The sequence below is a fragment of the Acanthopagrus latus genome, chromosome 21 (assembly GCF_904848185.1).
Source record: "Acanthopagrus latus isolate v.2019 chromosome 21, fAcaLat1.1, whole genome shotgun sequence".
Classification (NCBI taxonomy): Eukaryota; Metazoa; Chordata; class Actinopteri; order Spariformes; family Sparidae; genus Acanthopagrus; species Acanthopagrus latus.
The window spans coordinates 22,314,603-22,330,213 of NC_051059.1; the positions used below are offsets into that span (position 1 = coordinate 22,314,603).

At 45.3% G+C, this 15,611-nt stretch overlaps 1 protein-coding gene across 2 annotated transcripts in view; it reads right to left on the reverse strand.

Annotated features, from left to right (window-relative positions):
• Positions 1-2,702: 2,702 nt before the first annotated feature.
• onecut3b (one cut homeobox 3b) overlaps positions 2,703-15,611 on the reverse strand; it is a 13,166-nt gene continuing 257 nt past the window's right edge. The window contains exons 1-3 of one of the 2 annotated variants that reach the window (XM_037085050.1): positions 14,788-15,611; positions 9,112-9,200; positions 2,857-3,083 (exon numbers count right to left, since the gene is read on the reverse strand). The exon at positions 14,788-15,611 is cut by the window's right edge and continues 257 nt beyond it. In XM_037085050.1, coding sequence (XP_036940945.1) covers positions 2,985-3,083; positions 9,112-9,200; positions 14,788-15,611 — 1,012 coding nt within the window. In that variant the 3' untranslated portion in view covers positions 2,857-2,984. Of the gene's footprint in view, positions 3,084-9,111; positions 9,201-14,787 lie in introns of both variants that reach the window. The other variant, XM_037085048.1, reaches the window with a different exon arrangement.

Genomic DNA, 15,611 nt, shown 5'->3' on the forward strand with positions numbered 1-15,611 from the left:
ATTACAAATTACACAAAAATATCTCTGGTGGGAGTGTGTGTGCATGTGTGTATCGTGGCGAGAGGACAGGGGAAAAAAAAAACATACTCAAAACAAAATGGCGGCGGTAAACAATCTTTTCCCCCCTCGCTGTGTGAAAAAAGTGCTCTTTGAATTCAAATAAAAGACATGAGGACCCCTCCTGTGTCGCTCCCCCTTCACCCAGTGTGTGCCCCCCCCTTCACTTTAAATCATGTGTGTGTCCGTGTGTGTGTGCGTGTGTGTGTGTGAGAGAGAGTGCAGAGCAGTCCAACCCTCCGGTTGAAGGAAAAAGGCACTCAACTCTTCCCACATAACAAACACCTCCGAGTGTTTGCCATGCAGCACGACTGCTCTGTGGAGAACGTGCACTTAGAAGCATATCTGCATCTGCATGTGTGTGTGTGTGTGTGTATGTGTGTTGGTGTGGTTTTTGCATGTGTGTGTGTGCACGTCCCAGGTCCAGTGTGAACACGGCAGGCCTTGAAGTATCTTTGGTTTCGATGGCTGTGTCACAGTCCACTCTATTCTGTGAGGTAGCCATACACACATCCATCGCTCGCTCTCTGAACGGATCTGACCTCCTGCACTGGAAAACCTACAGGAAGTCTTAAAACGACACCTCCGGCGCGGGAATCTGTTATAGTGCACGACATAACGACCACGTCATAACGTCATAAAAAGTTCCAGTCTGATGATGATGATGATGATGATGGGCCTCCGATTCTCCCGCCTCCACCTGCTGCGCCCTTCTTCCTCCTGTCTGCGTCGCTCCTCTCTAAATATGATTATCTCCCGCTAGAAGATGCTACACGACGAGTGGCTTTGCCCACAAGACAAATAAAAAGACGCCAAAGTTCTCATGGTAACCCCAAAAAACACCACAAGCAGAGGAGTGCAGTGACAGTCCAGTTCACAGGGCTCAAAGTTCAGAGATGGAGGAAGAGGTCCATCTGTTCCATCACACAGGTATTCACATAATATGCACAGTCCATCACCTCCGTCCTGCTCTGTGCATAGGATCAGTCTATGACATGTTGATTCTTCTTTTTTTTCATCTTTAAGTTTGTTTGTTTGTTTGTTTTTTTTTACATTTTGTCGACAAGGTGCTTCTTTACATACAGTCTCAGCACAACATAGCACAATAGTCACAAAGAGAAACCATGTGTCTATGGTACTAATTATTACCCGCATCAGTAGTTAGAGGGAGGGAGGTGAAAGAAAGACACAACAAGAGAGCAAGAGAGTAGATAAATAGAGAATAGATAAGACAGAGATGAAATCAAAGACTATTTACAGTCGTTTTCATTGTGTTTCACGTCGATCACGTCAATGTTTTTTTTTTTTTCTGAGGTATGGAGTGGGCAACGTGCCCGTGTAGCGCTCGCACTTGTACGGTTGTGATGACGCAGGCCAGACGCGGCGGTGGGGTTCGGGGCATCGGCGACGGAGCGGGCTGCGTCTGTTCTCTGATTATCATAAAGAGGCAAACGTCATTGGCACTCAGGATCCTACTATATATTGTGACATTTGACCTCTGCGTTTGGCCACTAGAACAGAGCAGACCGCCCCCTCCCTCACACTTAGGGAACGACACCTCTTTATTTCTTTTCATGTGGGGAAGTGTCGCCCCGGTTTGATTGTTTCTCCTTTTTTGTAACCTGAAAATAACCTCTCAAGTGGCGACGGCCATGCTGCCATACAACGAGACGCGAGTCTTAAGAAACAGACATTCAAATGTGTATCAAAGGGTGTGTGAGTAATCATGTTTGTCTAGTGTTTGCAGGACTATACTCACTACTGCTTATATAGAGCCGGTATCCTAATGGAAATCTACACCGCAGCCGACCTGCCGGAGAGATATGAGCTGTAACTACATGTTCAGATGCGGTGTGAATGGACAGCAGGCTGCGCTGTTACACTGACGCGGAGCGGCCGAATCACTGCAGAGGAATCGTGCACATCCCCCCCCCCAAAGAGCGCACGCGCAGCATGTGCACCACTACGCACACGTGGGACATGCAGTGATGCAGAGGTGGCGTGTGGTTGGCGGGTCAGAGGGCTCCACAGACACTTGACACACAAACGCAGCACTCAATCAGCCTCAGCGTCTGTTACTGGAATGAGGAGTGGTTGATCACAGAGCCAGCGGACACGTCTGCTGCCTGATTTCTGACTGATTTGTGAAGACCAACATGCAGCCACTCAAGTATTCCCGTCTTAAAGCTATTGGTTCCCTGTCGTGGGTGAATCTTTGGTGTGTCTACAACTGTGAGAGAAAAAAAAAATTCCCTTTATCAAGGCTTCAACGCGGACGCACAGTGTGGCTCAGCGTGGATGGATTTTCTTTGGTTTTCAGGTGGATTTACTAAGAGCCACGTGTGGTTGTTGTAGGGAAAACTCTCTTAAAGCTTCTGGATCTTTGGTTTTGAAGAGTCAACATATGAAAAAAAAACGCGGCTGACCCCCCCTTGAAGAGTAACATTCAGAATATGAGAAAACACACGGAGCGTTGAGGAGATCTGATTCATCTGCTCAAGTCGTCAGCGCTCTGAGCAGATGAATCAGATGCGTGGCGTGGAGCTACACACCCTGTAGCTGTGCAGGATTTACAGTTAGAGCCCACCGCTTCAGTGACAAACACCCCCTCCCCCCCTCCATCCTTCATGCATCTGTTCAGCATCTGTCCCGCCACCGTCAGGCTTTGGAGAAAGTGGTTGCAGAGGAGGTACCGGGTTGGATCGGTGAGGCGTTGTTGTTGTTGTTGTTGTTGTTGTTGTTGTGTCCGTGAGGAGTGTGCATGTGGCCGTGCACCCCGTGACCGTGCTCCTCTGGGTCCCAGCGGTCCACACTGCGGCGGCGTGAGTTCATGAAGAAGTTGGAGACGGTGGAGAGCTCCAGGCCCAGCTGCTGGGAGATGGTGATCTGCATCTCCTTGGAGGGGCGGCGGTTCTCTCTGAAGATGGCTACCAAGGTGCGACGCTGCAGGTCTGTGAAGACCAGTCGCTGCTTCTTTGGCACCTGGTTGCGTTCTCGTCCTCGGTCCTCCTCCTTGCGTTTACATGCTGGAGAGAGGAAGGAGGGAGGAGAGAACAGAGACAGAGGAGTTTTATTGCCCTTCAAATATTCCCCAGTGAGTCAGAACACAGGACTGGGCGCGTAGGGGGCTAATAAATGATGGAACAGGTGGGTGCAGGACAAGGGTGGGATGCTAAATGCTAATGCTAACAGGCAAATCAGGGTGTGACAGCAGAAGTTTAAAAAAAAATGGACCAGTGCAGATGTTTGTGTGCATGTGTGATTGTTTGAGTGTCATCAGACAACCTGTTTAATATAAATGTATACTTGGACTGTACGACACAACAAATCTGCCATTTTAACATGTTTCAGCACCAAATTAAAACTCATTTCTGAAGGTTAAAACTGAAGCTATCTAATCACCTTTAACGGCTTCAGCCTTTAAAATACTGTCTGTCTTATCTCCCGAAGTAAATTTAATATCCTCCGATTGATTTCTTACCCTCAAAGCAGCCAAATTCTTGAGAGCTTTCAGATTTCCAACTAGAGGTTAACTTTTCAAACCATTGTTGTCTCTTAAGTCTACTTTCAAACAGGCAGGCAGTCTGCTCTGAAATCACTTACATCCGGTGTGTTCATGGACACGCCGAGATCTGAGAATTGTTGTTCAAGGTACGATTTTCTCACAGAGAAAACAAGAAAATTAACATAGACTTTTCACCATGAATGTGTGTGGTTTTTTTTATATTTACATCATAGTTTGTGGTAACTATAATTCTTTACAGCTGTGTATCCAGAACCACCGACAAGCTCACACATTTCTACAAAACGTGAGGATTGTAAGCGTGAAACCACTGGATATTTTAATTTAAAGGATGTATTTATATATAATTTAAGTCTCTTGCAAATAAATACACTCAGAAAAAAAATGTGTGTAGGGAGGCGGAAAGAGAGTCTGTGACCATGAATGTACAAAAGTGAACAAAAAGAACAATTACACTTGATTAAATTTTTCCGTTTCATGGCGGGTGACTCTGAGCGTTACAGGTGCAACATGTAGAAATTAAGAAAAAGCTGAAACTATCGACAGAGTGTGAATAGATCCGCGTATCATATCGATCAGATATCTACTGAAGTTTGCGCGCTAACCAGCTAGCCCCAACTCATTATGGTCAAAAGCTACCATGCTAACGGTGTGACCACCAACGCTCCTAAGCCTACATCTACCTGCTACCTGCACAGCTAACTGAGCTAACGTGCTAGCAAGGCTACAGTTAGAAGCATTCAGCAGTGACTCAGGTTATATTCTGTCTTCTATATGTTTTGTTTTGTATATATCGTGATTATCACCAATATTGGAACATTATGACGCCCCTAATGTAAAGTTTCAACACGGCCCAGATGTCGAACTGTCCTTGAATGCTACACACGGGCCTGTAATGGCTCCTGCAGCAGGCAGAACATGGCAATAACACAGAGAACAAACATTAAGGGGATTAAGTCTTCAGTGGGATGGATTTCCTATTTCAGGCAAGTTTCAAATATCTACAAGTTGCAGAGTGCAGTGAAATGAAGTGAAACCAGCGAGGCCACCTGGAGGATAGGAAATCAATCTGCAGACATATAGAAGGCTTGAAAATGGTCATCAGTGCTGTCTTTAACATGCAAAGAGAGAAAAAATAAATAAAATAAAAGCAGCAGTGGGAGTGTGAGCTTAATCGTTATTATTCTGTGTGAACGTGTAAATCCAGGGTTTAATGATGCACAAGGAAGAAGAAGAAGAAGAAGAAAAAAAACAGATCGTGGAGGATAAATAGTTTTCGCGGCGGGTCTGTGTGAAACTGGAGGAGCGTGATGTGAAATGCTGACAAAGAGGCGGTGTGCCTTGCCCGGCTGCACCGTCAGTAGGCTCGGCTCTGGCTGTGGAGACTGAAGGGAGTCTGTTCTGTTCTGCTGCCCTAAAAAGCTGCAATGATCGATTTTCCGCGGTTTTCTCCCGAACACGTGGTCCAGTAATCAGGGCTCCCTTCCCCACCCGATCGATCCCCATCGATCCGCGAGACCGAGGTGTGTGTGTGTGTGTGTGTGTGTGTGTGTGTGTTTCTATGTGTGTGTGCGCGCGCGCGGCGTGCACGGCCTCGCATCGGGGAGTAGAGCTCGTGAGCGCGCCTGTGTGACAGACAGATGGAGAAGAAATTGTTTATCTGTGGAGGAACAAAGAGAAGAAGTGTGGCGGGAAAGAGTGGCAGCCATCCAGCCCGAGAGCTGGAGAGAGGACAAAGGAATGTCTCTCATAATGTGTCTGACTTGTATTTAATAACTAATAATAATAACTAATAATAATAATAATACAATAAGCACACGTGGAGGTGGAGGGAAGAAAGGGAAGTGAGGAGGTATATTTGAGGAGGAAGAGGAGGTGGAGAAGGTGGAGGTGGAGGTGGAGGAGGAGGTGGTGGTGTGGAGGAGAAGGTGGTGTGGAGGTGGAGGAGAAGGTGGTGTGGAGGTGGTGTATGCAAATGATTGATGACTTTACAGCAGGTTTAGACAACAGCAGTAAACAGATTTGACTGTGAGGGGAGCAGATCAATACGAATGTGCACATGTGTATGCATGCCTGTGTGTGTGTGTGTGTGTGTGTGTGTGTGTGTGTGTGTGTCTGTGTGTACAGGCCCATTGTTCATGCTTTGTTACTGCAAGCAAAGCATAATTAATAAACAAGATATTTCTCTCCCTCCAGCTGGATGGACGCAGGGTTGGATGTGTTCGGCCGTTTTCCTTCCACTTCTTCAACTCTGCTCCCCTTCTTCCTTGTTTTGCTCAATTGTTTTAATTTGCCCTCAGATTGATAGCCCCCATATTGATTGATCCGCACTTCAGAACCATTTCATGGAACGTTTATTCAATTGGTTCCAGGCCCAGCCATGCCAGAATCTCCTCGCAGCTCTCTAAGTGCTGTCTCAAACCAAACTCAATACTCCCCTAATGTAATGACTGAATGCTAGTGCTAATATAGTGATAATTTAATATGTAATGCCTGTTTTCGAACAACTTGTGCTACCGGCCATTTTACAATGCCAACACCACTCTGGTTCTCCTCCGTCAGCCTCCCCAACGCAGCCCGGAGGCCTGCGGAGCGACAGCGGAGAGTTAGCACAAGTCCCGGGCCTGCCTGGTCAATCATATTCCAGATAATCAATAGATACATTTCAAATGAGGCTCCCCCTTCCACGGCACTGAATAGGACCACAGGGATGGTAAAGAGGGAGCTGCTCATTAAAGTGACCTCTCTCGAGACGAGGAGCACACCGTCGTAGGCTATCTTTAGTCGCCTCATTACCAAATGGGCTTTTCAGAGGAGACAAGCGATGGCGCTCGGCGGTCTCAAGTGGCGCTCGCTCATGTCGCCTCTTTTCCTGCGTCCTGGTGTCAACGATGCAACTGCCACTCCGCTTAATCTCAAGCTCTCGACGATCCGAAGATTAACTCGCTGCCTGCGTGTAGCATGTTAACTTGTGCCTCCTTTTAAAAGCCGCTCGGCCTTTATCGCTTAAGTGGCTGCTGCTGCTACTTCGCCTCCACTTTGTCTGTAAGATGTGCAATTATACATGAGGATGAGAGGGGAAGTCGGCGGATGGTGGTTGACTTTGTTTGTTATATTACAGAGCATGTGATCGCCTGATAGCAATCTGCAGCTGAGAGATAAATATCAGCTGGACCGGACAACAGCTGATCATATTCAGTCAGTTCCTCAGTGGTCATGTTGTGCTGTTTGGGGGATTTGCCTTTTTCTGTGCATGTGAAATGTTCGCAAAGTAAAAAAGTCCAAAGTCTGCATCAAAGTGAGTCACTCTCTCCCACAGGAAACATGTCATGCACCGCCTGAAACGCCTGGTTTTGAATCGAGCCGTTACTTCCGTAGCTACGAACATATATTTTTATATTTTATTAAATATTTACACTCCAGTCAGCCAGCAGACATTAAGTTGCTACTGCTGTGGCGGCGTTATTTTAGATCACACTACCTTACTAGCAGGAGCTGCCCTGCTCTGCCTCTGATTGGCTGCAAGTAATTAAGTAATGCGCATGTGCAACTCCCAGCAAAGATTGAACAAAGGTGAGATGTCTCACTCTGTAGCTAAAATGGAGCGTTCAAAACACCGTGTGAAAATGAGATGCTGCAGAAATGAACCATGTGAGAAAAATAATGTGTTTTTTTTTTAAATTTAAAGTATGTAAAGCTTCTCTACAAGGACCCCCCAATAAAAGTATGAACCTTAAAATTAGCATATTATGACATCTTTAAGATATAGATGAGAACGTGATACTTCGAGCCAGCAGGTAAAATCAGCCACCACCTGTATCTAGGTCACCATTAAAGGTTCTATTTGTTGATTTTTGAGTCTCATTCCAAACGTCAGATAATGACTGTAGGACTCGTCTGACAATCCCAATGCTTCTGTAGTCATGTGACCACAGATTAAGGAAGTATACTCAATTCATGTTGGACTGAAGCACATGGAGAGAAATCAGAGCATCCAAAAAAAATATGATAGTCATGCCAAGTAAATTAATTATGTTTCTAAAGCTATCAATCCTGTTTCTTTAATAAAATATATGTGATTTGGACATTTTTAAAGGAAATTTTAAGTCAATATAAGCTACGAAATAAAGGGGCCGTACGACAATTTTATTTTTGATTGGTCATTGTTCTGAAAACCTGATTATAAGATAACTTTTCTTAATTTCCAACAGTGCACAACAACCTGAGGTGTTGTTATAGATAGTAACTACTATTTGAAATAAATACACCTTTATGTGGCTGTTAAATAATCAAACGTAAAAAGTGTCTCGTCTCCCTACAAAAACACTCTTAGAACAAAAAGTTGTGTCAAAGTTTAATTGTGGCATGAAAGCATAGAAGATTTTGATAGTCGATAAATCGGTTTGAGCAATTTTTCATGGAACAAAAAGTCAAAATGTTCCGCTTGAGGCTTCTTGAAGGTCCACGATGTACTTTGGGGGAAGAATTAAACTCAGAAAGTTCATAACTACAGTAGTAATGAGGCAATGATGTAACTCAGAGGTCGTTATTTGATATTTCTTACATAAAAACAATCGATCCTTGAGGGAAATGAAGTGCCAGGAACGCTATTTGACAGTAGAAGGTACCACGGAGGGTTCTGCTCACATAAAAATATATTTTCATTCAGTTCATTCCATCATGAAAATCGATAAATGAAGACGTGCCTCATCTCTTAAAATATCTCCCTGGACTGCACATTTAAACGTGAATATTTCCCTGGTTCTTTACTCCTCTTTTACGCGGCTTTGTGGAAACACCGATCAACATTATCTGGCATGTTTCAGACCAAACTAATCGATTAACCGAGGAGATAATCGGCATGATCGACTAACCGGGGAATGAAACTGATCATTAGTTGCGGCTCTTGTGAAAAGTTTCTAACTCTTGGCTTCAGCTGCAGGCTTCAAGTTTTTTCGACATCACACCGGCGAAAGCTGCGTATTGAGCGGTGATTGGCTCAGGTGAGCACAGCAGACCACACATCACAGTCTGCACAGTGAGGAGGCAACACACACACACACACACACACACACAAAATAATCAAAACAGGCTGAACACCTGCTGACAGCTGACTGAAGACTCTGTCTCGTCTGCTGTGTTTTGGAAAGTGTTGAACGTGGAGGAGGAAACATGAGAGTCTCAGATGGCAGCTGCCTCCTCCAGATATTAAATACAAAACAAACAAAAATTAAAAAAATAAAAGACTGAGATGATGGAAGCTGAGAAGTGGGTGTGAGTCACACTCTGTGATGTGGTCCAAATAAAGAGAGGCAGATGTGATGTGACTGTCATCAAAAAAAAAAATGCCAATAAACACACACACGGATCAATGAATTTATAGGTGTAGGGTGCATGTGTGTGTGTGTGTGTGTGTGTGTGTGTGTGTGTGTGTGCAGGCAGATGATGGGAGGAGGAGGAGGGGAGGAGGAGGAGGAGGAGGAGGAGGAGGGAGGGCATGAGTGGGGGGGCAGACGGTGAACTAACCGCACCGTGCTGCTGCTAGTCGACGCCTGGACGGACGGATGAAATCGGGCTTTGTGTCCGGTGAGACGGGCCCTCTCCCGCCCTGGACGGACGACTGCAGGCGAGAAACAGTTTGACGTCAATCACTCTCTGTCACACCTCTCAGATGTACGGTTATTGATTATATTGATCATGATATAGGCCTATTCATTGCTGGGAAGTAGGTGAGGGGGAAAAAATAGGGGGGAAAAAAGGAAAACAAAGGCACCGACACACAAGCAGCGGAGGAAACAGGACGAAAACAAAAAAAAAAAAAAAAAAACCCGCCGGACTGATGAGGATCGGATTATTTGAAGGCTTCTCGTTTATTTGTCGATGTAAAGCCTCGTGTTGTCCTGTTGGGACGAGTGATCGGCAGCTTTACAGCCCATCAGATATCGGATCTATTATCCGTCTGCAGGGCTCAGAAAAAAATGTTTTATTCCAATTCAGTTGTTGTTGTTCTCTCCGAAACAACTCGGGACGAATTAACTCGACGCAGAGAAACAAAACGAGGTGTATTTTTTTTTTTGTTTGTTTGTCTTTATTTTAAAACGAGGGAGAAATTAAAGCGAGAAATGTGACGTAGAAATGTTAATTATAAAAACCTGGCAGGCGCATATTAATGACGTAAATATCGGACGAGGAGGGATTTTAAAATTCGGCGTTTGTTTGATGTTTTGTTTTAATTGTGTGGAAATGTTCGTACATTATTTATTTCATTTTAATTCAAGGAAAATGTTCAGATGTTAGTTTGAAGGCAGATTGATAAATACGACATGTACAGATTTATGTATAAAGTTACAGTCTGTGAAGTTATTAAACAATAAAAAATTAATTAATTAATTAATTAATAAAACGAAAAAATATAATATAATTTAATTCTAACATAAAAAGTGTCCATGTTGTGTTAACAAAGTTAATTCTGAATTAAAGTCTATCAATGTAAGAATTAACTTTATTTATGAAAGGTGATAAACAAAAAGTCTGTGTTGGCAATTTGTAATAAATAAAACAAGGAAAATGAGAAATTAAGATAATTAAATAAACTAAATGTTGAAATACTGAAATACACTTCTGAGCAACACACACACACACACACACACACACACACACACACACACACACACACACACATACAGCTATAGTGAGTTTTATTTTGAAACAGGTTTTCCAGTTTAACTTTAATTAAACCCTGACGAATCTAACTTTAAAGATTTTATTTACACCTTTAGAGATTTAAGGCGAAGTTTCTCTTCTCTTACAAACTGACCTGAAGAGATTTAATGAATGTTCACCAAAGGAAACATCAGGCAGAGCATTTAGAGACGAATCAATCAGACATTATTTCCTTTATTCACATGTTTATGTTCATATAATAGATCCCAGCCTCTTTATAAAGCAACCATTATTAAAGTAAGTGTTGCATCATTTACACTTCTGCTTCTCAGCCTGAGAGTTTTGACCTCAGATGGACTCGATGGAAATTAAAATGAAATAATTCAGACTGACTTTCAGTTTTTTTACATGATCCTGGAGTCACTCAGGCTGCGTCTCCACCACTTTATACAAGCGTTAATTATTAGAAGATATTCTGAAACCCAGCTCGCCCTTTTAATATGACATCACGCAGTTTTTCCCCCCTCTGACATAATCATCTACTCTGACGTCATACTGATCGTGACATCGCCTAAAATCTTACATTTGTAAAGTCATCATGTCTCCACACAAAGTGACGCCCTCGTGTTGCCTCTGATATCATTCGCCTTAAAATACAGTTAGTCGAGTGAGTCTGTGAGAGTCAAAGTTACTGAAAACACACATTTAAAAAAAACAAAAAAAAAACGTCTTTTATTAAATATTTGCACTTTCAGGATGTTGTGAATGAAACGTCCCAGTGCTGAAGAGGGTGGAGGTCGTCAACACACCTGATGTATTTATTTATTTGTTTGTTTGTTTGTTTGTTTGTTTGCTTGCTGATATAAAATGGTGAGATATGATTGGTTAGCTGCCACACATATCTGATTCCATCTGATTCTATTTAATGTAAGATCATTTAAAATGTAACATAAAAGGTTTTTCTTCACTCCTCTGTGATGTGCAGCCCGGTGTTTCCTCTCAGTCGCTCTCATTCGCACCGACTGTCACTATATTTCACAATGCGTGTCAGTGGTGGCTACATACGCAAAAAATAAATAGATAAATAAAAATGTAGGGTAGAGAGGCGAAAGGATGTGATCTGCTGATGCTGGCACAGAGCCAGAAGAGAGAGAGAGAGAGGGGAGGAGGAGGAGGAGGAGGAGGAGGTGGGGGGAGGAAGGAGAAGGAGGGAGGAGGGAGAATGAGAGAGCCGAAGAGAGCAGAAGAGAGGAAATCAATACCGATTCAGAGTGAGTCAGATAAGCCTGAACAATGTATAGTGCAGACATACTCTATAACCCAGTCACACACACACACACACACACACACACACACACACACACACACACACACACACACACACACACACACACATGTGGAAGCACTCACACACAGGCACGCACACACTGGGTGAACTGTGCTCGCGTGCCTCCTCCTCCTCCTCCTCCTCCTCCTCCTCCTCCTCCTCCTTCATAAAGGCATTACAAACCCCCATAAAGCATCGCAACCTTTAAAATCAAATGACATCACAACCTTGGGTGTGCTGACGCGGGCAGAACGCGCTCGTTACGCCGGCTCGACGCTCGGATGCTCCCTGTCTGCCGTGAGAAGCTCTGATGTGCTCACACACCCACCCTCCTCCACGCTGTGTGTGGGTGTTTCGCGGGACGTGTTTCTGTGTGAACGGGGTTCTGTGAAACCACTTACACGCCCTCCGGCGCGTGTTCCGGCTGCGTGTGGTCCTCGGCGCTTAACCACAGATTTGACTTTGCTTACCTAGAAGATGCTGTTACAAGAGCGAACAGCACCACCACCACCACCCTCTGCCTCTCTCTTTCTTCCCCTCTCTCCCCCACCCTCCCTTCTCCCTTATACTTATCAATTATTAAGGTCGCTATTGATCCTTTCACTACCCTGTCTCTATCTGGCTGTTCGCACAAAGCCCAAACCTGCCCGCCCTCCTCACTCAATCAATGGCATCTCCGCAGCTTCTCTCGCTCTCTTTTCTTCCTTCTCCACATGTCCACAGGTTTTTGGTTTTTTGTTTTTTGCTTTACACGCTTCTCGCACTTACACTTTTTGTAGCCTACGTTTCCCAATTTGCTCCATTTGTATTCCTCCAGAAAGGATATATGTATGAGAAACAGCAGACCCGGTGTATATTAATCTTTAATGGCGCGCAGGCAAGTTTTTTTTATTTTTTATTTTTTGATGGGCATTAAAAGATAGAGTGGAGGAGCGGAAAATGGCTGTGTGTGTGTGTGTGTGTGTGTGTGTGTGTGTGTGTGTGTGTGTGTGTGTGTGTGTGTGTGTGTGTGTGTGTGTGTGTGTGTGTTTTGTTTTTGTTTGTCCTCCTGTGGCGCAGATCCTCCTCCTGAAGCCAAACAACCTGGCTGCCTGTTGCCAGGTTAACCAGCAGCGAAAGATTAGTGATATTATTGTCATATGCTCCGGAGAGGTCGAGAGAGAGAAAGAGAAAGAGAGGGAGGGAGAGAAAAAAAAGAGGGAGAGCGCCAGGGAGTGGGAGAGAGGAGGGGGGAAGGAGGGGGAGGAGGTGGGAAGGGGAAACGGCCTTATTGATCTCTTATGTGCAAAGCCAGGCAAACACTGAAAGGACAGAGCTACACTATTAATGACACTCACAGCCTCAGCTCCTAATCCTCATCTATCTATCTATCTATCTATCTATCTATCTATCTATCTATCTATCTATCTATCTATCTATCTATCTATCTATCTATCTATCAGATTTAAAGGTGCACCATGTAGTTTTTGGGGATAAAAGACTTTTTTTTTATGTCTAAACAAACTAGATAATCAAACTCTCCTTGTTCTTGTGACAAAGGATGTTTTACTCTGTTTATATGTGGCGGACCCTGCCACCGCTCAACCTTATTATTAATAGAAAGTAAATATATTTATTGTTTGTTTGCAGAGATTTTTTTTTTTCTTTTATGGTGAATATTACCTCTCTGAGTTTCTGAATTGCTTTTTTTTCGCCCAGAATGCCACAGTGCACATTTGAGTTGTGTTGTTTTTATTGAACATTAAAAGGGTGGTGTAGTTTGGTGTAGGTGCACAGTTCGGGAGAAAAATGTAAGAAACTCAGTAAAGGTCGTGTTTACGATGGCTCAAACTCAGAAATATCTATTTTATTTATTCCTCAGAGGAAAATAAGGTTTCCCTGAACATCTGTTTGAAAGCTAGAAAGGTGGCAGGGTCCGCCACACGTATACAAATGAAACAGTGTGAAACTGTGTGTTGAGTTAATTCAATCAGGAAAACAAAGAGAGTGTGTCTATCAGGTTTTTTCTTGAGCTTGAAAAAAAACAAGACATTTTCTCTTTTCTTCCAAAAGAAACTACATAATGCACCTTTAAAGCTGTGACGTTGCTGTCCACAAAAACTGTGACGTGGAGTTGCAACGTCAGAGGTATTTTACTGTAATAACTGTTACTGTATTAAACTAGTATATTAGTTACAGGTGTCACTTTTTCAGCCAATCAAAAGGCAGCAATCTTTATTCTTTACGTCTGTCATCAATACGTCATCAGAACGGCTCGTGCGGCTTGAGGGTCGCCTTGAAACGGATCAGTGGATCCATGTTGGAGGGGAGTGATCCATTTCTCTTCTGATCACAAGAGTGACGTCATGTTGTTTAAGTCATGGTGAGATTCATGGTCACGTTCAGATCACGAGGGCAGGTGTGACGGTCTGCGCGTGCGTCCTGCCTCACAGCCCGTCACACCTGCCCCACACCTGCCCCCGTGATCTAAATTTAGAGCTTTTTTCTTTTTTTTTTTTTCTTTTACTACGCGGCGTTAACGGGGAACCCGGAGAGAGAGAGAGGCTCAGTGCGGTTATTGCGTCTTTCAGCTCCGATACGAGTATCGATCCGCGTGCCACATTTAAAAGGGAGAGTGGGAACCGGCGGTATCGATCGGGCAGCCCGGGGTCACCCCGGATTTTTTTCTCCAAGCGCGCAACTAGTTGGCCACGCAACCACCATCTCCATCACCACCATCACCGTGGAGTGTGTGTGTGTGTGTGTGTGTGTGTGTGTGTGTGTGTGTGTGTGTGTGTGTGTGTGTGTGTACAGCCGTCGGGTGGGAGGGCAACTATTCCGAGGTTTATTGTGAATCAATGGCGATTTGCTGCGCGCCGATCAAAAATATAGACCTACAGATTGAGTCCACAGCGGCCCGCGTAAAACGCAGTTGTGTGCACGCCCCAAAGCTAGCAAGTCGTTAACATCTTTGTTTAGCAGAGCTTTAAACTAAACAATCACACGTGTCCTCTTTGGCGTGAATAATCTATTTTCCTTTAGGAAGTAATGAGATGGTTTCGGTGCGCGCTCTCTCCCTGAGCTGTCCGCGGTGCTGAACGTTTCGGGCCTGCGCGGCTTCAGCGTGCAGTGTTGGTCGCTCGGAGGCTCGCGGTGTGAGGTGGTGTTGCTTCAGATTGATCAGTTTTAATGTGGAGTCATAAACCTGAGAGTACGGGGGTGGTGGGGGGGTTCTTACCGGCCAGCCGGAGGGCAGACATCCGCTGGAACTCGGGCTCCTGCAGCCACTTCCACATCCTCCTGAAGGTCTCCCGGCCTGACTTGAGCTTACTCCAGGGTTTGGGGTTCCGTAGCAGGTCTGACAGGGTTCCCTGCGACCGGCTCAAGATCCTCTGGGCGAATATGGCCTGCGGGATGGAGTAGCGCTTTAACTCGGCCGTTATCCGCTGAGCCACTTCCTTTGTGTTGATTTCTTCCGCCTGGATGCCTGACCCCGCTACTCCCTGCCCGCCTCCGTGGCCGTGCCGCTCCCGCTCCCCCAGCATGACCGCGCCGTTCGCCTGGGAGTGGAGGTGACTGTGCGGGTGGTGGTGCATGCCGTTGAGGTTGGAGATCATACCGTGGCCGTGGCCCCCTAAACTCCTGGCCAGGTGTTCTTGGTCGCTCCGGGACAGCATGGAGGCGTGGGACTCGAACCCTGACACCGGAGAGAGCATCTTGGCGTCGGTGGAGAGGTGTGCGCTCGGACCGTAGGCCGAGAGAGGCTGCTGGGAGTTGTGCAAAGAGCCCAGCCCGCTGGACAGCGGGGAGAGCGAGCCGTGACCCATGCCGGACACGGACATCTCTTTGGGGTAGTGGCTGTACAGGTTGCCCATGGAGGCGAGCCCCCGGTGGTCGTCCCGCATCAGCGTGAAGCTGCCGCTGACGTTCCCGGCGGAGAGGCGTTGATGGGCGGCAGCGTGGTGGTGTGAGTGCGGGTGGTGAAACTTATCCGAGACGTTGGATATCGGAGGTAGATGCTGCAGGGGGGTCAGCGTGGTGTACGTGTTGCTAAGGCTCATC